The sequence below is a fragment of the Ilyonectria robusta genome (assembly GCF_021365365.1).
Source record: "Ilyonectria robusta strain PMI_751 chromosome Unknown BGZ61scaffold_12, whole genome shotgun sequence".
NCBI lineage: Eukaryota > Fungi > Ascomycota > Sordariomycetes > Hypocreales > Nectriaceae > Ilyonectria > Ilyonectria robusta.
The window spans coordinates 150,868-173,382 of NW_025764446.1; the positions used below are offsets into that span (position 1 = coordinate 150,868).

Sequence of the window (22,515 nt, forward strand, 5' to 3'; positions counted from 1 at the left end):
TTCAAAAGACCATTTGGTCAAGGCCAGCCTGGCCAACCGCCCCCATACATCATCCATCGGCCCAAGAGACAACCCGGTGGCGACCGGTGGTCTCTTGAGGCGATCCAATGCGTGCGCACAACCTGAGAGAGACGACAACACCAACGGCCTTCCTATCCGACTCCGGCCTGATAGTCGAAGGGACATCTCAACCCAGCGAAGGCCATGAACCCAGAGGCTGGTCTCGGAAATCGCAGTGGCAAACGCACAAGTCCATCCGATGCGAATCAAATTTTGCCCCTTTGCTTGAATTTTCACCCGCGTCCAAATCCATCCCTCCACCACATCCACCGCCCCCCGCGACGTATATCGATGCGGTGGACATGGCATCCTACTCCCCCCATCAATGCCCCGTTCCGTTCCTGAAATCCAGTGCATGCCGGCGAACATCAATGAAAACCGCCCTAGCCCTGAAACCCGAAATCCTCCGCAATATTAGGAAGTGGAACACACTTGGGGGCACGCTGAGAAGGGCCTGAAATAGGTAATGTGAACACAATGATGAAGAAAAAATCCCTAGTCCGAAAAGTGCTCCCTCTCCAGTGAGAGGCCGTCCGTCCGTCTGTCTATGGGGCGAGGTATCATGGTTCAAAATGCGTGCTCAAACTTTTAGGACACGTCTGATGAAAGCCTGTAAATGCAACAAAACAACACACCCCTGCCTAGTCTATCTGCCGAAATGCAAGACACCGAAGGAAGAAGAATTTATTCGCTCTCTTTCTTGCCGCTGTCGGGGACAGCCTTCGACATCATTGGCGAGGCAGAAGTAGACGGGGGGGAGGCCGGGTGCTCGGTCTCCATGTTCGCTAGCAGGCTGTGTCGCAAGTTAGCACACCATCAACACGAGGACTGCTTTCAAACTCACCTGAATGCATTAGAGTGCGAAGTGTTCTCTCGGGTGGGAGGAGTCCCGGTGCGAGAAGAGGCCCCCGAGTCCTCACCAGCGCGGCCCAGCGAGCCACCTGGGCCAAGACGTCGTCCGCTGTTGCTGCGCGACGAGAACATCGAGGTGGGACCCAGCATGACGTTGCCGCTTGAGGCCCTGTTGGCAGAGCCCTTGAGGCGGCGGAGATCATCCATACCGACCTGGTTGCTCTGCTGCTGGCTGTAGCCAGCAGAGAAGTGGCGCGCATCGCCTCGTCCAGCGGGAGGACGACCGCCTCCGCGCTGGTTGCTCCTGGCTGACTCCTGAGCCTTGGCAGCTTGGGCAGCCTCAGCCTATCGAATGTTAGTAAACATATATATTAGTGCGCATGGATGGGAACAACATACCTCGACTCGGACCTCTTCCAGGGTCTTGGGGCCCTTGTTGGTCTCCTTGGAGACCCAGTTGGCCCTACGAAGATCAATGACGTCCATGAGCATGAACCGCAGTCGGCTCGGGAGGTCAGGCAGATCAGCCATGGTCTGGATGCGCTGGAAGTAGGCATCCATCATAGGACGGCCCTTGTCGGTGGCATCAAGGTTGGCACCGATGGTCCGGAGCAGCTTGCTGAGCGACTCAATCTCAGTCTCATCAGGCACGCCCTTATAGTCGACGAGCTTGTGCACACATTCGTGCATGATGCGCTCAGTGAGCATACCCAGCTTGTACAGCTCACCAATGAACTGGACGAGACCAAGGCCACGTCGCTTGGCAGCAGCAGCGATATAGTATTCGTCAGAGAGAAGAGCGGCCTCGGCATTCTTCTTGGCATCGGCGCTTCCCTCAGCCTTATCAGGGTTCTCGGGCAGGTTAACGGTCCATCCGCGCTCGAATTCCTCCTGACATCTGTTGAGGAGGTACTTGCGGAACAGGTTGCCGCCATTGACAATGTTGCCGTTCTTGTCCTTGATGCGCTCGTCGCGAACATCGGGGCTCATAGTCTCCAGCATGCGCTTGCAGAACTTGGCGTACATTGAGGCCCAGTGTGCCTCATCAGTCGCCTTCTCGAAGGTGAGCTGAATGACTTGGCGAAGGGTGCGGCCATCAGTCTCATCCTTGGACTGAGAAGCAATCTCCAAGATCTGGTCGGCGATTCTGTCGAACTTCTCGGGGGTCATCTTGTTCAAGGCGGCCTTGACCTTCCTCTGAACAAGCTCAGGGTCAAGGTAGCCAGCACTGGCACCGGGAGGAGGGGCGGCGGCGGCGGACTTGCCAACGCTAGTGGGCTTCCAGCCGTTGGAAGTGACAGCAATGGGCTTGAGATCCATACCAGCAGTCAGAGGCATGGTCTTAGCAGCCTGAGCATCCTTGGCGTTGTAGTCATTGCGTCGGCTACCACGAGTCGGGCGGCTGTTTTGGCGAGGAGAGTTGGACATGTTGGACTGGGATGAAGTCCGGGACATGGAGGCCGACGAGGGGAACGCGCCACCAGGTCGCTGGAAGGAGGCCATGGGGTTGCCACCCGCCGGTCGAGGCATGCTGCCGCTAGCCATAGCGAATCGATCGGCCGAGGTAGTACCAGTGGGAAGAGTTCGTCCGGCGGGTGCTACAAAGGCGCCCATGGGGAAGTTGCCGCCGCCGCCGCCGCCACGAGAGCCGTGTCGGGCAGAGCCAGGGGTCTGAGTGCGGGAGGCAGATCGGCCGGTATCATCGCCAATGAGTGACTTGACCTGCTGGTGGAACTCCAGAGAAGGCTGCTCGGTGAAGACCTTCTGGAACTGGAGCAAGAAGTTGGCATCGTACTTGAAGGTCTTGCCCTTCTTGGCGACAGCGGCGTTGAGGGACGGGTTGGGGGACTTGATGCCGGAGGGGTAAATATCTTGGTCAATGACCTTGAGGAAACGAGCCGACTTGAGAGACTGCAGGGCGGCGCTGGGCTGAGGAGGCTCAACAGGCTTGGTGTTCAAAGGAGCCAGGTTGAGGGCAGCAGGCTTGGCGCCACGCTTCTCAGCAGTGGTAGACTTCGGCTCAGCGGGAGACGAGGGCTTCTCGGCGATCTTCATACCGGCGAGCTTGTCCGTGACAACATCGACCTTGTCCTCCTTGCCAGATTTGGCATTGGCAAGAGCCTCTGCAACAGAGAGAGTCTTGCCAGCTGACTCGGCGCGTCGCTTCTCCTTCTCCTCTTCAAGACGCTCCATCTCACGCTCTTGGTCACGGAGTTTTTGGTCTTCGTTTCCGGCATTCTTCTTGCGGTCCTCCTCGGCCTTGATCTTGGCGGCAGCCTTCTCAGCCTCACGCTTCACGCGGTGCTCTTCCTCTAGCTTCTCGCGTAGGGCATCAGCCTCTTCCATTTCGCGAATGATTCGGTCCATCTCCTCTTCCTCAGTCTCTTCCTTCTTGGCGGGCTCCGCGGGCTTCTCGGCCTTCTTGACGGGCTCCTCGACCTTCTTAGGCTCCTCAGCGGGCTTCGTCTCCGCCTCAACCTTGGCGGGAGGAGCAGGCTCAGCCTTAGCCTCCACAGGCACTTCGGCAGGTTTGGCGACCTCTTCTTTCTTGGGCTCGGCAGGCACTTGAGGTGCCTGGGTGGCCTGCTTAATCTTCTCCTTGAGCTCATCCTGGATCTCCTTGGCAGTCTTGGGGGTGGCGTGGCTGTCAGTACGGCCGTGCGCTGGGGTCGAGGACTTGGGAGGAGGAGTCGGTGTCGAGGTTACGACAGGAGGGGTCTTGGACTTGGTAATGCTGGGAGCAGGCGAAGCCGGGGCCTTGAAAGTCGAGGTATCAACAACCTCACCAGCAGGGTTCTTGATCTGAATCGCTGCGCTCCTCCGAGGCTTAACGAAGCTGGCGTTGGGGGTGCCCTTGGGTTGAGCGTTCTGGGGCTGAGGGGTCGAGGACACAATGACGGGCTGGCTCTGTTGGTTCGCGCTTGAGGGTCGCTCAGGCTGGGATGGAGTTCGCGACATGCTGTGGCTCTGCTGGTGGTAGGGAGGGGGGACAAAAGTCTGGTTGTAGCCTGGAGAGTTAGCTTGGGGAGGAGCCATGTAGGGCATGTTGTTGTAGCCATAGGGCATCGACATTGGGCGTCCATAGCCGTCAACCTGCTGGGGAGGGTAACCGAAGTTCTGGTTTTTTAAAGTCAGCATGTATTCGAATACGCCGCCTTCTGGTGAGAGATCAAGGGAACGAGAATCGTTCCGAGGTTGGCTGAGTGAGGAGAAAGAATCGGGGGGGATCTTGGTGGCATGGGATGCCGCACGGAAGTTGTTGCTATCAACTTCACGCCACGGCTGCTCTGCGTGTTTACTCAAACGGCGCTGATGCTGGCTGTTGTCGACCCCATGCAAATTTCGCTTGGTAGAGTCGAGTGGGCGCCCCGCTTGAAGCGCCTTGTCCGTCTCGCGACGGTTTTTGCTCCTCTTGGAGGGTTTGAAAGATAATTTGTCAGATGGATGAGGAAAAGGGAACTGTACTTGTTGGGGTGCCATGGGAGGCGGGTAGTGGTATTGAGGCGGCGTCTGGATAGCCATGTTGGGCTGCATGCTGGCCTGGGCCATGTTTGGCGTGTTCGGCATCGACGGGACGAGGGCAGGGCTTCGGTTCGGTTGAGGAGAGTTAGGGTACTGCATGTTTCGAGGCTGAGGCTGGAAAGCAGGCGGCATGCCTCGACCCTGTCCAGGACCGTTGCGGAACTGGTTGTTGGGGGGGTATCCCATCTGCTGGTTGTAGTTGGGGTTGAAACCGCCACGGCCACGGCCGCCCTGAGGCTGGAAGTTGCCTCGACCGGCGCCGTCACCCTGAGCGGAGTGGCCAGACTCTCGGCGGAAGTGGGTGCCGGGCTGTGAGTTGGGGTTCGGGGGGACAGAGCCCTGCCTCATGTGGCGCTGCGGAGATAAGAAAGTCAGTGCCGGGGTTTCTCGAGGTGAGGCCTAGTTGACTAGAAAGTGAGAGAAGGGTTAAGCACATACCTCGCCATCGCTACTGAGACTGCCAAAGGTCATCTGTCCGCTAGGCTGCTGCAGACCGGAAGGAGGTCGGCCGCCGCTAGCAGAAGGCTGAGGAATAGGAGAGGGAGAGTGGGCGGGCGAGGGGACTCGCGGGTTGCCACCGGGGATGGGGATGGGCGCAGCGCTGCCGGACTGGGGAGTGCTGTGAGCCATGGCAGGAGAGTCGAAGCCGAACTGGATGCCGGACTTGGCACCACCGACGGGGCCACCGTTGGCGAAGCTGTTGGGGGCGTTGGCCGCCATGGTGACGGAGCTCTTGCGAGAGTGATCTGGGCCGGAGCCGTTGAGGTTCGAGCTGCCGCGCGCGACGGCGGGGACAGCGGGGGTGACGGCGGGCTTGCCGTTCACAGGAGACGATGAGGCGCCCTTGGCATTCTGCGCCGAAGACGACGAGGCACCGACCACGACGGGAGGGTGAGATCCAGTCGCAACTACAGGCGCCTGGGCTGGCTTCTTAGGCGCACCTGCAGCAGAGGCATAAGAAGTAGCCGTAGTCGCGGAGGTGTTTGTCGCCGGGATGGGGTTCTGCTGGTTCGCAGGCGACGTCATAAGGGGAGTTCGGATCGTTCGCGATGGGAGAAGAGGTGAGTGTGTCGGCGACGAGGGCGGAGGCGGGAGAGGCCGGGATGTCGAGGACTCGGTTGGCGGGGTGCTGATCGGGCGACGACGGGAGGTCGAGGTCGAGGACGCAGCGGATCGCGAGCGAAGTGGCGCGACGGTGAGCGACGGGAAGTCGACGGGCGGCTCGACGAGAAAAGTCGAGACAGGCCGAACGAGGGCGGAGAACCAAGGAGTGGAGGGTCGAGGGCCGACTGAGGTGATCGCAGGCGTCTGAGACAGGCTACGATCCGGCGCGGCAGGCGACGAGGGGAAAAAAGAACCGAGGGGAGTGAGTCCTTCTGGTTTCAAAAACTCAGGACAGGTTCCAATGCCGATGCAAATGGAAATGGGTCGGGTTAGAAGAATTTCCACCGGACCAGGGAGGTTGCTTGAGTGGTGAGGGTTGGAAGGAGTCGGCAAAAAAAAATTTGGGCAGCAGGATCTGATATGGGCGGGAAGGGGCGAGGGAGGAGGGGGGGGGGGGGGTGCCTCCGAAAAGAGCACCCAGGGCTTCTGTGTCAGGGCTGTCAGCCACTGCCCAGCAGTCACTGTCAGTGTCGTTGGCCGGCGAATTTCCACGGTGCGCGTGCAGGGGTTGCAGCCCCAGGAAACAGTGCGTCATGGCGCCAAGAGCCTGGCTCACACCGTGCGTGGGGACATTCCGGGCCATCTAGGGCCACCCACGGCGGACCCAAAAAGCCACTGATTCCCTCCGGGTTGGTCCTGGCCCCAAGGGCTGCCCAGCAGGTACTTGCCAAAGGGTATGTCCGAAGGTAGCGTGGTGGCCATTTTGAGGCACCTCCTGTCTGTCACTGCGGCTCATGTCCAGTGTTCTAGGTTCTCTCTCGACGGGCAGTGAAGAGCAGTGCGTGCAAGGCAGTGGGTTTCTACGTAGGTGCATGGTCTGTCTATATGCGAGGACTCGACAGTTCAAAGGTTCAAAGAGTGGGATGGACTAATAAATTTCTCCATCCATTTGCCCACAAGGCCACAAGGAAAGACTCGGTTGCTACGTCAATCCCCGCGGGAGAGGGCACGCTAACACGATACCTGCCACCGAGTCCCCACTCGGCGTGGCAGCTCAGATATCGCCGGTACCCAGTGGGCAGTCGAGGGAGGGAGGGGGAGGGGAGCAGGAGGAGACTGCGGGCAAAAAGAAGGACAGGGAGAGGAAGAAAGAAACCGTGGTAGAGCACTGCGAATTACGACGGGATTCCCAGCGCAAGGGGAAAGGGGAAGTAGAGCGAGCATGAGAAGGTGAAGAGAAGAAGAAGAAGAAAGAATTATTTGCGTATGCTTTCTGAGTAAAGGGGCGAGACACATGGACTCTCAGCCGGCGTTGCGCTGCCTGATAATTTACCAGCATTCACATGCGACACCAAGCAATGCCAGCCAAAGCAAAAGGTAATCTCAGGTGTTCCCTACGACTAACCCCCGGCAGGACAGGACGTGTCCGGCAGGACGTGTCGGGTAATGTAATGTGCAGTACGTAGTAACTACGTATTACGATGCCGCTTGTACTACCCATCCCCCCGGGAACTCTGATCGGCGATATAACTCGAGGTAACGCAGCCCTGGCCGGGTTTTCTCAGTTGCGATGAACCCTGAACATGCTCCATGCCGCGGATCGTCGACGCGCAACCACCGCCTACGAAGTGCAGAGTCGATGGGTGGATGGGAGGATGCACGGCTGCATGGACGTGTGCATGGAGACGATGGCATGGCGGCTTTCGCCGATTGCAGCCCTTCATCGTGCCGCGACACCGTGCCCGCCGATTTCCGCTGACCATGACTGCCGTGATGTGCTGTACCAGATTGTACACACATACATTCGTACATTCATACATTCGTACGCTTCTGGTCTGGGTGGGTGACAGTGAATGAATGGCGATAGACAAGGGTTGGGTGGAAGACGGACCATCAACCACGGGTGGCAGCACCCGTCCTTTCACTGGGCCATGGACCAGCTCGAGCCCAATCCCAAGTCCCGAGCCCGCGCCATCTCGTCGATAATTACGGATGTACAGAGAGTAAGTAGACGAAAAGCGAGAGCACGCGTTTGGGGTTGACTAGGGATCCTAATAAAGAGCCAAGATGAGAGGGCACGCACGCCCCCAAGCATGGCTCGGGCACTCTCGTACCGTCACTACCGTGGTTACACTAGGGGAAGAAGGATGGAGGCTCCGAGAGAGGGCTCTAGCGCGCCGGAGGGAACCTGGAAGTGAAGAGGGCAGGGTGAATCGACATAGTGATATGCGGTGGGATTGATGGACTCGCTTATCACAGCCATGATCCATTCTCCATTCCCCGGTCTCCGTGTCTTCCTGTTCTGTGAGCAAGAGGGAGACTGCGTGCCTTTGTTTGTGGGGTTGGGGCTGGTGTTGTTGAACCGGGCGTTGGATTTATCATCACCAGCAGCCGCACTGAACTGGCTACCTACATTAGCGGGTGATGGTTGGCGGTGGTGGTTGACGGCAGTGGTTGACGCTTCTGCTCTCATCGTGACTGGCAATGCCACACCCAACAAACCCTCGCCATCGCCCTCATCCCTATCGTCTCTCATCATCAGTCTATCTTCTTGTCGTACAGTACAGTACAGTACAGTACAGTACAGTAGCCACGCCACATCCACAAAAAAATGTGACTCACTCTCGTCCTCACTAGCCTTTGTTCGTTTACTCTTCTGGACTCTCCCTCCCCCGGTCCGTCAGTCCGCCGTGTCAGTCCACCCAACGGGACCACCAACAAGTCTTCCGTTTGCCGAGCTAGTACGTCGATGGTCGACTCCTGGACTCCGCCTCTGCTCGACTACGCCTCTGCTCGTCCAAAACGCCCACGGCAGAAACGCCTTCCGAGTCCCACCTCGAATCCCACCTCCAAGGCTCTAGGAGACCAGAACGGGCGAAAGAGCTCTTCAACAAGACGCCGCGGGCGGCTCAACCGCTGCGCGCACTCCACCCGCCAAACACCCATACACTTGTACAGTCCTATAGAGTACCTACGCAGTGGCATGCATGGTGTATTTTTGCGCTCTTTTTTGCATTTTGCTTTTGGCCCTCTCTCACCAACCGCGGGGGCTCAGATGAACGCACGACGAACAAACACACAAATTTATCCACCGGCTTCTTCGCCCGGTTTTGTGTGCATGTCACCCCAGGTGCGAGATATCCCACAATCACACTGTAGCCCCAGTTCCGGTGCCTTAACCCTGCCTACCCGAAAGCTAGAGGCGCCGTTCAACCTTGCTTTTTGAAGGTTCACCACAAAAAAAAAAATCTTCTACGTACTTGAGTCGGTGCGTTGTAGGGACTGAAAAGGCCGCGCGGGACAAGCGGGACCGACCACTCGGAGTGAGCTACTCTGAGCGAGCTACTCTGAACGAGCTACTCTGCGCACTAACTTCATGACTTGCTTGCACACACAATGGCCTTGTTCGTGACTCTGGGAAACCTGAAGCTTAAACACCACAGTGCAGTTTCGCTGGCGGTTCGGTTTGCCCTGCTTCCGTCCGTACACTTGTTCCAAATTGTCCTAACTTATCCCAAATTGTCGCGTACAAATAGTGTGTAACTTACCATGTATATAAAACCTACCATGGAAGCAGGGCATTCCCGGTCACGGAACCGGGAGCACTCGCGCGGGATGGTCCGCCCTGTCTTGGACACGGACAAAAAAAAACACCATTGCCTGACATTGCTTCGCATACACAGCAGGTAGTTACAGTGTATTGGTATAACCCGGGCTATGACCCAATGACCCAGACTGCTACGGTGCCCAAAGGATTCAGTGGTGCCCAGTCACCCATCTGGTATCAGGCAACCATGGACCCGTCTCTGTTTGTCTCTCCACCACACCTAAGGTAGGCAATGCCACTATCACTGCCACTATCACCGCCACAACAACTAACAAACACCAACACCAACGAACCCCGTCGCCAGTAAAGCACTCCTCCTTTTCCATCAGTGAACCACTGCCTTTCTTCATGTTTGGTATAACCAGGTTGTTTGCCTCAGGCGGCTGATGAGGCCATCCGCGCAGCCCGTCCATTCCCGGCCTCGTCAACCACTCACCGTCAAATATGCGTTACAACTCATTCCGCCTCGCTGCCTGACTCATGAACCGAGATCAGCCAACTCACCGTCTCCTTTCTCACTACACCAAATATTGTCGTTGATCAGTGAAGCACGCTATTGCTGTTGTTGAAGCAAACATGCACACAGGCACACATGCACCCACACACTACTCCCTCGATGCCCGCCCTCTCCCGTGCGTCCCATGCATCCCTCCATCCCTCCATCCTTGTGCATGTGCTCTGCCGTGAAACTCGAGAGATCTGACCCGTCACCCACAAATGCCGATGCAATATTCCCCGGTTGCCTACTGCTTATACACCGCCTATAGCCAACGACCCTGACGTGTCCCATCGTTGCCTGACGGTGGTCGACGGCAAGGTGGCAAGGGCCTTCTAGAGTCTCGGTTCTGTCAAAGCCGTACGCATACTGTATAGCTTGCTACGCCGACAATGGTCAAGCCCGGTATTGTCTTGGATGCCTCTCTCTGCCTGCCCCGAGGACAATGTCCAACCACATGGGTTTGCCTGTGCACCCCCGAGGAATGCTAAGCCGTCCCTCGTGTATCCCATTAGCGCGCGTTGCCTTTCAACAAGTAACTCGATGCCTAACAGACGGAACCAACAAAGGACGCCGAATGCTTCATGGCCACGCAGGGTTGTGTCACATGTCTCGCGCCAACGCTCGATTTACACGGTCAAATTATGCTGGGGAAATCAAGGGTCGTCGAACCCGTCGCCCCAATCCCCGGTAGTCGATGATGTCAGAGAAACCTCTGCTCGGTACATATCCCAGAAGAGACTTCTCCAGGGCTGCAGGTATGCAGATCACCCACGCCTGAACCCTGCCTGAGGCGTCCAACCGCGTGGGATGGATATGTCATGCATCACCAAAACGCACTTGAGATGTGCCGGCTCAGATCTCGCGGCCCGATATCTGGCATAACAGAAACATATTCCATTTTGTTCAGCGCCCTTTTCTCACGCCACTTACTTCCGCGTTGTAGTTTAATGCCGTCCTAGTACGCCCCTGTCCTTGTCCAATATTCAGGTAACTTAACTTAACTTAACTTACTCTCCCTCTCGCACCTCGAGGATATCCGCCTCGACCTCCTCTCCATCATCCTCTTCGTACACCTCCTCGTCGCCCTCAATTTCCTCGGCGATGGACTCAGACACCCCAGAGCCGCCTTGCTCAGCTTGCAGCTGCTTAATCTTGGTGTTGGTCATCTCAAACACATATTGCCCTAAATGTTCTACGCCCTCCATCGGCACCTCGCCCTCAACAGCACCGTCCCCTTCGGTAAACTCCCTCTCCGCGGGCCATAGTTCTCCCGTAACAAGCATTAGCTTGTCAGGTCTCTGCAACAGCAGATCAAACGCAGGGCGAAGCTCGGGGCAGGCCTCAAACACTTCCCGACGGCCCAAGATGTAGAGACCTAGTCGTGCTCGTGAAAGTGCCACCGTCATGCGGCGGACATCGCGAAGATAGCCCACCCGTGATGTTCGAGTCAGAGATAGAATGACGTCTAGAAATCAATGGTTAGCCAACTCAACATCTCCTGCAAGAGCAGTGGCTTCAAGAAGGGAGGCACTTACAATCATTCTGCTCGCCCTGGTATTTGTCTACCGTGGCAACTACCTTGGGGAGGCCAAACACAGGGTTCCGAGCACATCTATGAGACAGCACATCCTTCACCAGGGCTCGTTGTCCAGCGTACGTCGTGAGGATGCTAATCTTCTCCGCCGGGTATCCAAGCAGGCGCATATACTGGTAGATGGCCACTGCATACTCCGCTTCGCCCAGGTTCTGAACAAAGTGAGGCGTAGGCTCGGATTCGCCACGGCCCTTGTAGTCAGGGACGTTGATAAACTGGTAGTCGAACTTGAATCCAGCATTGGCCTTGACAAACTGTGGGTTGCTCTGCACATCCGGAAGGTTCTCCAGATTCTGGTACCGCCACTGGTAGAGGCTTGCAATGGACGAACGAGCCCGACCTTGCTTGTCGAGTGTAATAGTGGGAACACCGAGCCGAACCAGTCTCGAGAACAGTGACTGTTCCAGGTTGGCATAGTGGCGGAATGCAAGACTCTGAATGACGGGCGAGTTCTGGAAGTGGTCACCACATAACACAACCCGCTGGAGAGGCATCTTGCCATCAACAGGGGTTTGCATCGCCAATGGCATAAAAGTCTCGATTTCGGTAATCTGAGCCGCCTCTTCCATCACCACGTTGTCGTAGTGGAATCGGAGGGAAGAAATTTCGCCTCTCCGAATTGCCGCGTGCGTGGTTGTCATTGCAATGATGCGAGCCTCGCTGGTGAGCAAGTAGTTTGCCTTGTCGCGATCCCTTCGGAGAATCTCAAACGGAAGGGCGTCGGCAAGCTCCGAGAAGATCTTGGAGATGTGACGATAGCAACCTTGAGCGATTTCCAGAGCCTGGTCTCGGTCGGCCTCCTGTGGGAAAACAGGTTGAGGGGCATTGGAAAAGTAGGTGTGGAAGGGGAAAGCAGCAACAATATCGGCCGCGGTAGAGTCATCAGCTTCAGCGATTTGCTGGAACTTGGTCCACGCAGGCTCAACATAGACGGTGTTGAAATAACCAGCTGTCTCTGCTGAGTTCTCATGTGCACCGGGTGCTCCAAGGCTGGCAGCAAGCCGCTTGACTTCGTGGAGATAGCGGTCTCGGTTCTCCAGGAATGATTCAACTCGTCCGTGCTTGCTGAAGTTACCCTCGGTATCAAGCTCCTCCTCACCATGACCTAGACGCAAAAGGTGACGCTCATCGATATCCAGAGCGACAATCTTGGCAAACAGCTGGTTGAGGGCCTGGTTGCTATGTGCAATGAGCAATGTCTTCTGCTCGGGGAAGTTGTGATAAATATTGCTGATGATCTGGGTAGCGACGTCGGTTTTGCCAGTTCCAGGAGGTCCAACAACGACGGTAAGTCCAGGCTGTGTACCAGATGTGATGGCCTCCACTTGAGCCGGGGTAAATCGCACAGAGTTGTGGCGGGGGACGTCGATAGGATACGGTCCCGTGTTCGGAGGTTGATAAGTCGAAGCCTTCAGGGTCTCGATTTCAGATATTAAAGCAGGGGTCGCGTCGCGTCGACGCTTCTTCGATGGCTTGGTTCCCTTAGGCTCTTGTGGCTTTTCTACAGCCTCCAACACATACGGGGGGCCGAAGCTGCCGGAGACTTCATCACCTGGGTCGATAATCTTTCCAGGCATGCTCTCAGTAAGGTGTTGCCAGTCGAGGAAGGTATCTCTAAAATCAACCTTCTTGGCTCGGTTAGGGAGATTCGTATACGTGGCGCCAGCGGGATCTCCATAGCCAAGGAAGACTTCATGGAGCCAGGCAGGCAAGGGGACCTCGGAAAGGACAAGGGTCCGGATGGACTCAAGAACAGGTTTGAAGTTGTTCTCCCTCCTGCCACGTCTGAGGAGCAGATTAATTCCAGCATAGACATCAGGCTTCCCAGCTGACGCTCGCTCGACATCTTTGGTGTATGTTTGTGAGTCTAACTTGAGTTGGATGCGACGCTTGCTGTCAAGATTGCCGGCTCCTTCTCTGGCATGGCGGCCCTTCTCGTCGGTGATTTGAAGAACCGATGCAGCTCGAACGGACACCACGCCAAGCATCTCAGACTCTGACAGTGCCTGGCCACCATTGCTGGTAGGCTTGGTCGTGGGGGGCTCAATGTGGAGGAGGAAGACCACATCATCCTGTCTGAGAGAGTCCCATTCCCGACGTACACCCTCTCCTAGTCGTCGGACATCAACCAAAACCTCAGCCCGTACCATCGATGGCTGGTCATCGCCAACAAGAGCTGGCACCACCTCCAAGATCGTCGGCTTCGAGATGGACATCGCCATTTTGGAGAATCCAGCGAAAGTGGTCTCGCCTGGCTGCTTCGACTCTGGCCGCAATCGGCGCAGAGCGGACTCGATGTCCTTGCGAACTCCGTAAAACGACTCACAGCGATACAGGATAAGCGCTCTCCACAAGAAGTCGCCAACCGAAAGATATTGCAGGTTCAATTTGGGAAGTGCCATAGGATGGGAGCCATCATAGCTCTCTGCCTGCTGGAAGCTGTTGTCGAATAGCGAATGCTCCGTTGGCACTAAACCCATACTCCGGGCCTTCTCTTGGAAAGTTTTTCTGCGCTCAAAGGTGGTCAGGAGCACCTCGAGGAGGAGTTTCCGGGTGATGGGGAGATTGAGACTTTCGGGGTATGTGGTGCGAAGCTCCAAAAGGACCATCAGTTGAACGATTTCCTCATCCGTGAGAGGCTCTAGCAAGGCCTCTAACTCTTCCCTCTTATCGATGGCACCGTAATTCGATAGTGCTAGAACTGCGAGCTTTTCTTTGAAATGCTTCAAGGAAATGCGCTGTAGCTTCCCCAGGGACTTGCAGTGTTTGTCATACGCCTCCGTAGAGCTAAGCTGAACGCCCGTCTGGTCATCGATAGTGAAGTAGGTGTAGTGAGAAAGAAGAGCATGGAGCTCGCGAAGAAGAGTGTTCTCCTCATCATTGTACATTGACGACAGCTTCATTGCCGGAACGAGATGGAGATCCCGGAGCAGAGTGTTGACATAGCGCCGTGTCGGCAACTGGCTCTGGAGATCGGAGACAAACTCGGCGAACCGCTCACAGTACAGCGCTTGATCTATAGTTTGGTTAGCAGCGAAGCAATGACTTCGGTGTAAGTTGGGCCAACTCACCGGCTTTGCTGCCCTCTGTGTACAGAAGACCCAAGAAGTCGAGGAGAAGCGTGTAAAGCCATGATCGCTCGAAGCGAAGGCGGGCCTTGGTCGCGTCATCAGCTGCGTCGTACCGCTTGTGAGCAGCCTTCCACGCCTTCCTCAGATGAGGAGCTTGGTCTAGCTTCGACTCTTGCAACTTCTCGGTGGACAAGTTGTGCCATATGCCGATCGAAACAAGCGGTGCGCACTCCTTCCTGACAATTGCGCAGTCTAGACTCTGGAAAGCGTGAATCATGAAACAGAGGAGCTGGGTTCTGACAGTGAGGGAGAGCGTTCGGTCGAGCATCATGGAAAGGAGTCGGCGAAACAAGGACGAGAAATCAGCCGGTCTGTCCTCGAAAAGCCCTAGGAAAAGGTCAGCGAGCTACTCCGTGGTAAGGACGCAGTCTACTCACCCCAAGTTTCCAAGTGTTCTCGTCTCTTGACATTGGCGATGAGTGCGATCAACAAAACATGGTAGTTAGACGCCTCCTCGGTGTATCCGGGCCACAGGTAGCTATAACGAGAGCGCGTCAGCAGTGTGCATTTTTCCTCAAGCGGCTCGATGATGCGCACCTCTCCAGTGTCTGAAGACTCTCGAGCAGCAGCAGGGACTTGTACTGGAAGCCCTCGCGCTCGAGCTGGTCCCAGATGCTCTGCTTCAGGACGTCGTTCTTGACCTTGGGCTTGGCCGGCTTCTTCGAGGGCTTCAGCCAATGCTTCCGCGCGACTTGGACAAACTGGTGCTCCTCCTCTTCGACCTCGGCCGGTGTTGGACGTCCGTCGGTGGTCTTGTGCTTCGGTTCAGGCTTCTTCTGGGCTTTCGCGGCGCCACTGCCCTTGAGCCGCTTCACGTTAGGCATTGTCGAAAGATTCCTGTCGCGTCATGGGCTACTGGGGGTCCTCGGGCAATGGATTCGTGGCTGGGGCAGCGCCAGCGGTCGTGATGGAGGCTCGGAGCTGAAGCTGGGATTTCTCGGTTCTGAATGTGACGCTTCTTCATGCAGCTACGAGCCTCTGCCAAAATTTCAGCCTCGCAGGGACCCACGCGTCGGGCGGCTTTGCCAAGCCACACATCAAGTACCCCTGTCGCCTGTGTACTTCGGACCACTCAGAAAATACGCCACAAGGCCGGTACCTGGGCACGAGGGTGACCTAGCTTTGTACTCCCTCAATCTCAGCCTTCCCTTGTCTGAACATCTCCAGGTCGACAACCCACGCGCAGCTCTTTCAACAGCACCAAGCACTCAACAATCCTCCATCGCAATTCCCCCGAAACGAGTACTCTGTCCCCAAGCTGGTAGATCACGAACACCCTGCCAACGGCGCGTTCTTTGCGCGTAACCGGCCCCCGAGGACGGCACCGGAGAACGTCTTGTCCACATTACGTCGCTTTGTTCGCTCAAAATGCCGGCGCTGGACATGGACAATCCGGGTGTCCCAGCCGTCGCAACATCGGTGTCGCTACTCAAGGAGCTTCTGGAGCAGGCAGAGAAAGTGAAACAAACGTCTACCATCGAACCAGCCCTAAACAAGTCCGACTTTGACGATATCACCGGTCGGGTATCGCAGGTTGCCGCCTCGCTCACCGGAGCGCTCACTGGAGCAGAGAATGGCGAGTCAACCAGTAGCCAGATAAAGGGACGGCAATATGCCATGATCGAGACCGCCTCCCGTGAGATATTCAGCAATCTCATTGTGAGCTTCGCCGCCATCCCAAAGCTTGCGCGCCATGCGCTGACCAACATAGGCGACTACCACCATCGAATCCCCAGACTTCGTCAAAGTGTGGAACCTACTCGACATCCTCTCGATCCTCTCCGACGACGGACAATGCGACCCTGCGCTCCTCTTTTGGCTAGCTGAGGAGCTACTCGACAGCCAGACAATCGCGGGGTGTCGCAAAATCTTCGACTTCCTCGAATCGAGACGAGAACGTATCACATCGAATCACTTTAAGCAGAAGCAACTTATCATTCTGCGAACCTGCAATGAACTGCTTCGCCGCCTCTCCCGTGCCGAAGACACGGGATTTTGTGGTCGAGTCTTCATCTTCATGTTCCAGAGCTTCCCACTCGGGGACAAGAGTTCCGTGAACCTTCGAGGCGAATACCACGTGGAGAATGTCACGACATACGAGACAAGCCCTGTGGATGCCGATTCTAAGATGGACGTGGATGCACCTCCCTCGGGCCCCAGGGAGCAGATCGAGTCAAGATTATCATCCAAGGCCACTGATCCAAAGAAATCGGACAAACCCCTAGACCCGAATGCCCTATATCCCCTATTCTGGTCACTCCAGGAAAACTTCAGCCAACCCAAAAGACTGTTCGAGACACCCCACTTGGCAGCATTCAAGGAAAGTCTAGGAGCTACCATGAAAGTCTTCCAGACAATCCACAATGATCGAGGATCAAGAAAGTCGGCTGAAGACTCCAAGAGGAGCCTGAAACGCAAGAGAGAAGACGGCGAAGACGACGATACGAATAATGCTTTCAACCCTAAATATTTAACTAGTAGAGATCTCTTTGAGCTGGAGGTAAGGATAAACCCGTGGTGGCATGTGTTCAAAAGTACTAATATTGGCCATAGATTAGCGATTTGTCCTTCCGGCGACACATTTTGGTTCAAGCCCTCATCATCATCGACTTCCTTCTCTCATTGTCTGCTCAGTCGCGAGAGAAGCTCTCCGCAGCTGCTTCTACGAACAAGGCAGTTATGTACATTGACCAAATCCTCAGTGAAGATGATGTAAGTAGAGGAAACACGCTCCACCCATGTCCAAGTTGTTCAAGCTAACCCCCTGAAGACCAAATGGGCCAACGATATGAAGAGGACAATAGCAGATTATCTACGGCAAGGCTCTGACGGGCCATACTTTTATCGGATGGTGGAGACGGTGCTGGCTAGAGACAAGAACTGGGTTCGCTGGAAGATTGAAGGTTGCCACCCTATCAAACGAGATCCCGTCTCTCCGGCGAACTTCATCGAGGCCAAGGGCACCGTCCAGCGCACGGCAACGAGCAAGCGCCTCAGGGCTGTCCCCATGGGATCCGTGCCCCTTGACTTCCTGCGGGACGAAGACGAGGAGACGGCCATGGAGCGTCTCAAGGCCGATGAGCGGTGCCAGATCCCCGAGCTCAACAGCTTCAAGCGGAAGATTGCAGACGACGACTTTGAGATCGAGATGCCAACCAATGACCAGACCAAAGCAGCCGCCATAGCCGGGAAGGCTAGCAAGAGCTGGAGAGCTCTGCGCATCGCTGCCCGAACAAAGCTCGCCGCTTTTGATAAGATCGATGACCCTAAGAAGATCGATATCGTCTTTGAGGAGCTCACCGAGGGCGACGACGCCGAAGACACCTCCGAGCCCACCGCCAACGATGAGGACATGCCCACTGATCGGGACCCCATCGTTATTTCCGGTCCCCTGGCGGGAGGCAAGTCGACCCTGATCGAGAAGCTGATGGAGGAGCATAAGGGCGTGTTCGCTACCGTGGTGCGGCACACCACAAGAGAACCGCTCGACGGGGAAGTCAGGGGCAAAACCTTCCACTTTGTCAAGGCTCAGGAGTTCAACCAGCTACGCGACGGCGACCGTCTTATCGAGTCGGGCACTCGGGACAAGTTTGACTACGGAACTAGCACCAAGGCCATTGACGCTGTAACCGAGGCGGGCAGGGTCCCGATCATCGAGCTTGACCTGGAGGTAAGCAGATGTCCTCTCTCCTTTACTACCTTAGCATATGTACTGACTCGTCTTTTCCAGGCCGCACAATACGCCAAGGACATGGATTTCCAGGCACGCTTCATTCTTATCAAGCCCCCCACCCCGGAAGTTCTCGAGCAGCGCCTCAAATCCCTCGGCAAAGACGACACCACTGTCGAAACGACTCTCAAGAACCTCCCTACCGACCTCGATGAGTCCAAGGTTGCTGAACTATTCGCCACGACCATTGTCAATGATGACCTAGATCAAGCAGCCAAGGCTCTTGGATCATTCATCTTTGACAAGCCAGGTGATGAAGATAAAACGAACGATGACGAGGGCGCGACCGTGGATACGGCTATGAAGGATGACGAGGGCGCGACGCAAGGGAATGGAGAGGACGCAGTGGAGGAACCCAAGGAGGCCACGATGACAGATGCAGAGGCATCGTAAACTTGGAATTAGGGATTAGGATGTAGGGACATGTATCTGTATGTAGTTTAGAAGTGGTGTGATGCCTGCCTGATGTGGGCAATAATGATACCCCAATGCGGCCCATACTAGTTGGCGATTGTCACTGAATTGGGTGTGAATCACAATTTCACCTTGCAGGCCACATTGAATGTACCAGGTTACGAACGATAGATCAGTGCCAGGTTTCCAGAAGGGTAAACGATCAGAGTGGAATTGTAATCTCAATCTAGAAGAAACAAACTAGAGTACCAAGCTAACTGTCCAGGCTAACTCAGTAGAGGAACATCATGTGTCACACAAGTCCTTCCACCAAGCCAGTCTTCCAAATACAACCCGAAGTACCAGACACGAAAGGATCGCGGAGAGCGACGGGATTTTACTCCTCGTCAGAGGACTCTTCCTCCGACTCGGCCTCGGCGAGCCAGGTAAGGAAGGGCTCAGCGGCCTTGCGAACCTTCTTGGAGGTAGAAATGTCAGTGTACTTCTTGCTGGCCTTGGAGCCCCACTTGGTCACGACCTCCTCGCTGATCAGATCATGGTGGTAGTACAGCTGAAGGATCTTGACAATGTGCGTGTACACCTCAGGGTGAGCCTTGCCCAGGGAGCCAATGAGGCGCTCAGTGCCACCGAGCAGTGCCTTCTCATGGCGGTCAGAGGTAACAACCTGCGTCGGATTAGTAAATGTCGAGTCATGGACAAGCCTTCGATATTAACATACCTGCTTCAGCATGCTAGCACGCTTAGGGATCTGGGCCGCAATGTTTTCGTTGAAGATGGTCTGGACGAGAACAAGAACGGTGCGGTGCTTGCCCTCAATGCCCAACTCCTTGGCCTTGACGAAGATGTCAATAGACGACACCTCGTCAACATTGCCCTTCTCGGCCACTTGCTCCTGGATCCAGTTGCCGAGATCGTCATACACCGTGTTGCCACTGCCCTCACCCTCCTCATCATCGTCATCACCCATGTTGAGCTTCTGCTTGAACTCGCCGGGGAGCGAAGCCTGACGGGCCTTGACGGCGGCCTCGCTCATATCGACGGCCCACTCGTGGTCCTTTACCTCCTCGTCCTCGTCGACCTCAGGAGCCTCAGCTTGCATCTTCTGAAACTCATCGTCGCTGTCAGCGTCGGCGTTGTCACCATTCTCGTTGGAGCCATTCTCGGATGCCTCATCGCTTCCCTGGCCATTCTCCTTGGTACCATTCCCGTTCTGCTTGGCCTTTCGGGCAGCCTTGCGCTCGGCCTTGTCCTTCTTGCCCTTCTTAGGCTGGTTCTTGAGAATGAAGCCACTCAGCTTGAGACGGATATCGACATCAGAGCGCTGGCCGCAGGCCTTGCAATCAAGCAGGATGCGGTCATCCTTGATATGGACGTCGGTCTCGGGGTTCTTGCACTTCTTGCAGAGAACAAACTTGTTGATGAAGCCATCGAGGTGATCCTGGAGCTTGGCAGCATCGTGGGCGCCGTTGATGATCCAACGGTCGTCCTTGGGGTCAATGTTTGTCTGAGCGCCAAGCTCGAAACCGAAGTACTTGATGACGTAGGCACCGGGACGGGCAAGAGACTGAGCGACGCTGCTCAGGTTGACGACGACGGTCTTGATGCCGTTTCCTTTGCCTTCAATCTTTGTCTGGATGCGCTCCATCTTGTAACGATAGAAGACGTCGCTGACATCGCGGCGGACGTTGACGAGAGCCATGTTGACGGTGTTGGGAGTTTTTCTTGTATGTAAAATGCGAGTGGACGAAGCTGATGCTTGATGGGCTCTTACGGTGACGAAAGCGTCATGAAGGAGCTAGGAGGGGCGGTCGAGAGGCGGAGGGGAATCACTGCTCGAGAGGACTTTTGGTTGACATGTGGCACACCGGATGAATTTGATGCTAAAGGTCAGGCATTAACAAATCTGGACTCTGGGGCTTCAGCCGTCAGAGATGTCAGGGCTACACGGCTTTCGCGGTATGCGAAATAACTGCAGCTTGAAGAGGTGTCTGGAGACGGAAACGGAAAGCTGGTCGTGCTGATACATATACAGCAATGTGCCTTAACTGATTTAAGTGTATGTGCCGATTCCGCGGTGGAAAGGTGTGCGACGACGGTCGACGGGGAGAAAGGAGACTGGCAAGAGCGAGAATGCGTCAGGCCAACGGATGCGTGGTGGTGCAAGTCTGGGAGGCAAAGAGCCGGAGTAGAACGGGGGGTAGGTAACGATACGCGCTGCGACCAACTGGGAGTCAGCAGGCAGAAGTGGGATTAAAGACGAGTGGTGTTCACGGTCTCTAGCAGTTGTGCAGAGTTTTGATGTGAGGAGGAAAAGAAGAAAGAGAGAGGAGAAAGAGGAGGGGCGACGTTAGGGCCGGACGGGGTTTTGGGCAGAGTCAGAAAGAATGGGGCGGGCGGCAAAAAAGGCATTGCGATTCACACAGAGGTACATTGCTATTTGCACGCACAAGGGAGTGCCCCAAGACTAGAGAGAATCGTGAATGACGCACGCAATGTAAGTTTATGGTAGAATGAGTTTACTAAAATCGACCATTGGTAGTTATTTTTTCTCATAACGCTTTTTAGTTTATTTAATAAAATAACAGGTTTAGACCTACAGTCTAAGAGTCCACTCTCAACTGCACGCACGGGCTAGGTACATGGATTGAGCTTGGCCTTATGTGAGAAGACTTGTATCCCTGTACCAATACTCACGAGTACGTGTGCGAATAACGCCACTAACAAAAGAGGCAACAGCGGCTACCCACCGCTGCGCCTGCCCGCAGCATGACAACCCAGGGCGACAGGGAAGACACGCGCGCACAACGGGTAATCCGGTAGGTGCTCTCTACGAAGCACAGGAAGGCAGGTACTTGGCTTCCTACCAATGGAGATGAGGCGGGTCAGAACTCCCTTCACCGGTCAAGGCCACACGAAGAAAGTGCCGACGGACGGACAGGCAACCCAGCCTCAGGGGTCGGTCACACAATACAATCGATGGACGCTGTCGTCAAGCTGCCAACTGTCAGCAGCCACTGAAAGCCACCGAGGCTACAGCGGCCCACGCGCTACAACTGGAGGGACGCATCTATCCCGACCACCCTGGACCGCTGCGATCGCCTGGAGACGCCCAGCCACAACGGGCCACCAATGGCCATTTGGAGCCGCCGGAAGACCAAGGCGGGTCGGTCTGCAGGGGTCAAAATCGTTCGGCCCAGTGATTCTGTTAGCCTCAGATTCAAGGGACCTCAGGTCTCCTACTGGTACTTATGGGGCTCCGCCATGACACTTGGCCTAGTAATTGCCTGCCTGAATCCTGGAGCCCCACGGCGTACGGTCCACAGGCACGCCGCGACACAGGTAAAGTACCTATCCAGGCTTCGGCCATCAGCGGCTCGTCTCGGCAGCCAGCACAGCAAGCACAGCCAGCGGCCATTTAACTGGCACGCTGACAGGTTGAGGTCATCCACTGGCCAGTTGCTGGGCCATATTCAACCTCATTTGCATGCAAAAGGCACAAATAACCAAGCAACCAATCATGCGTCATCAACCAACAAGAGTCTTTCTGTGCCGCCACATCCACCTCGTCCCGAGGCAAGCAGAAATGCAACTTTCGTCATAGGGTTTCGGGGCTTCCCAGAGCGGGCAGAAAGCCTCACCTTTGCCGTGCAGGTACCGTAAGATTTACCGGTGGGCGTTTGTTCCAGCTGCAGAGACAACGGCAGAAGTCCCGACAGCCATATATATGCGCGTATTGGTCGATGAAGAACCTGAACTTACAACCAAACATGCCAATGACTCCATCAAAGCCCAGCGAGATACTGAATATTCAGCAATTTCATTTTGTCTTTCCCGAGATCAGACCGCCGCCGCCGCCCAAAAAAATAGGACTTTGATGGCCATGTATTGGTCGGGCCAGTGGTCAACCTCAACTAATAAAGGCAGCGGGATAGCTAACAGTTCAACCACATGAGGACGCAGGTAAAGCAATAGCATCAACCGTAATGCGTCTGCCACCACGGC

At 55.7% G+C, this 22,515-nt stretch overlaps 5 protein-coding genes across 5 annotated transcripts; 2 read left to right on the forward strand and 3 right to left on the reverse strand.

The window, feature by feature from the left end:
• Positions 1-744: 744 nt before the first annotated feature.
• Positions 745-5,460, reverse strand: BGZ61DRAFT_533397 (uncharacterized protein; the record flags this gene model as incomplete). Its single annotated transcript, XM_046253996.1, has 4 exons — positions 745-853; positions 905-1,257; positions 1,312-4,788; positions 4,873-5,460. The coding sequence occupies 4 exons, from the start codon at positions 5,458-5,460 to the stop codon at positions 745-747; spliced, it is 4,527 nt and encodes a 1,508-aa protein (XP_046103061.1).
• A 2,986-nt stretch (positions 5,461-8,446) lies between these two features.
• Positions 8,447-8,770, forward strand: BGZ61DRAFT_453462 (uncharacterized protein). Its single transcript, XM_046246080.1, has one exon. It carries the CDS (start codon positions 8,522-8,524, stop codon positions 8,762-8,764), a length of 243 nt encoding a protein of 80 aa, XP_046103062.1. The 5' UTR covers positions 8,447-8,521; the 3' UTR covers positions 8,765-8,770.
• Positions 8,771-10,651: 1,881 nt separating this feature from the next.
• On the reverse strand, positions 10,652-15,193 carry BGZ61DRAFT_354561 (uncharacterized protein; the record flags this gene model as incomplete). The annotated part of the gene is made up of 5 exons (XM_046240625.1): positions 10,652-11,109; positions 11,180-14,254; positions 14,310-14,696; positions 14,747-14,847; positions 14,907-15,193. The coding sequence occupies 5 exons, from the start codon at positions 15,191-15,193 to the stop codon at positions 10,652-10,654; spliced, it is 4,308 nt and encodes a 1,435-aa protein (XP_046103063.1).
• Positions 15,194-15,434: 241 nt separating this feature from the next.
• BGZ61DRAFT_453466 (THO complex subunit 1 transcription elongation factor-domain-containing protein) lies at positions 15,435-18,779 on the forward strand. The gene is made up of 5 exons (XM_046246081.1): positions 15,435-16,028; positions 16,081-16,869; positions 16,923-17,081; positions 17,140-18,039; positions 18,100-18,779. Exons 1-5 carry the CDS (start codon positions 15,738-15,740, stop codon positions 18,490-18,492), a joined length of 2,532 nt encoding a protein of 843 aa, XP_046103064.1. The 5' UTR covers positions 15,435-15,737; the 3' UTR covers positions 18,493-18,779.
• Positions 18,780-18,889: 110 nt separating this feature from the next.
• On the reverse strand, positions 18,890-20,212 carry BGZ61DRAFT_354472 (domain found in IF2B/IF5-domain-containing protein; the record flags this gene model as incomplete). Its single annotated transcript, XM_046240612.1, has 2 exons — positions 18,890-19,177; positions 19,232-20,212. The coding sequence occupies 2 exons, from the start codon at positions 20,210-20,212 to the stop codon at positions 18,890-18,892; spliced, it is 1,269 nt and encodes a 422-aa protein (XP_046103065.1).
• Positions 20,213-22,515: the final 2,303 nt, after the last annotated feature.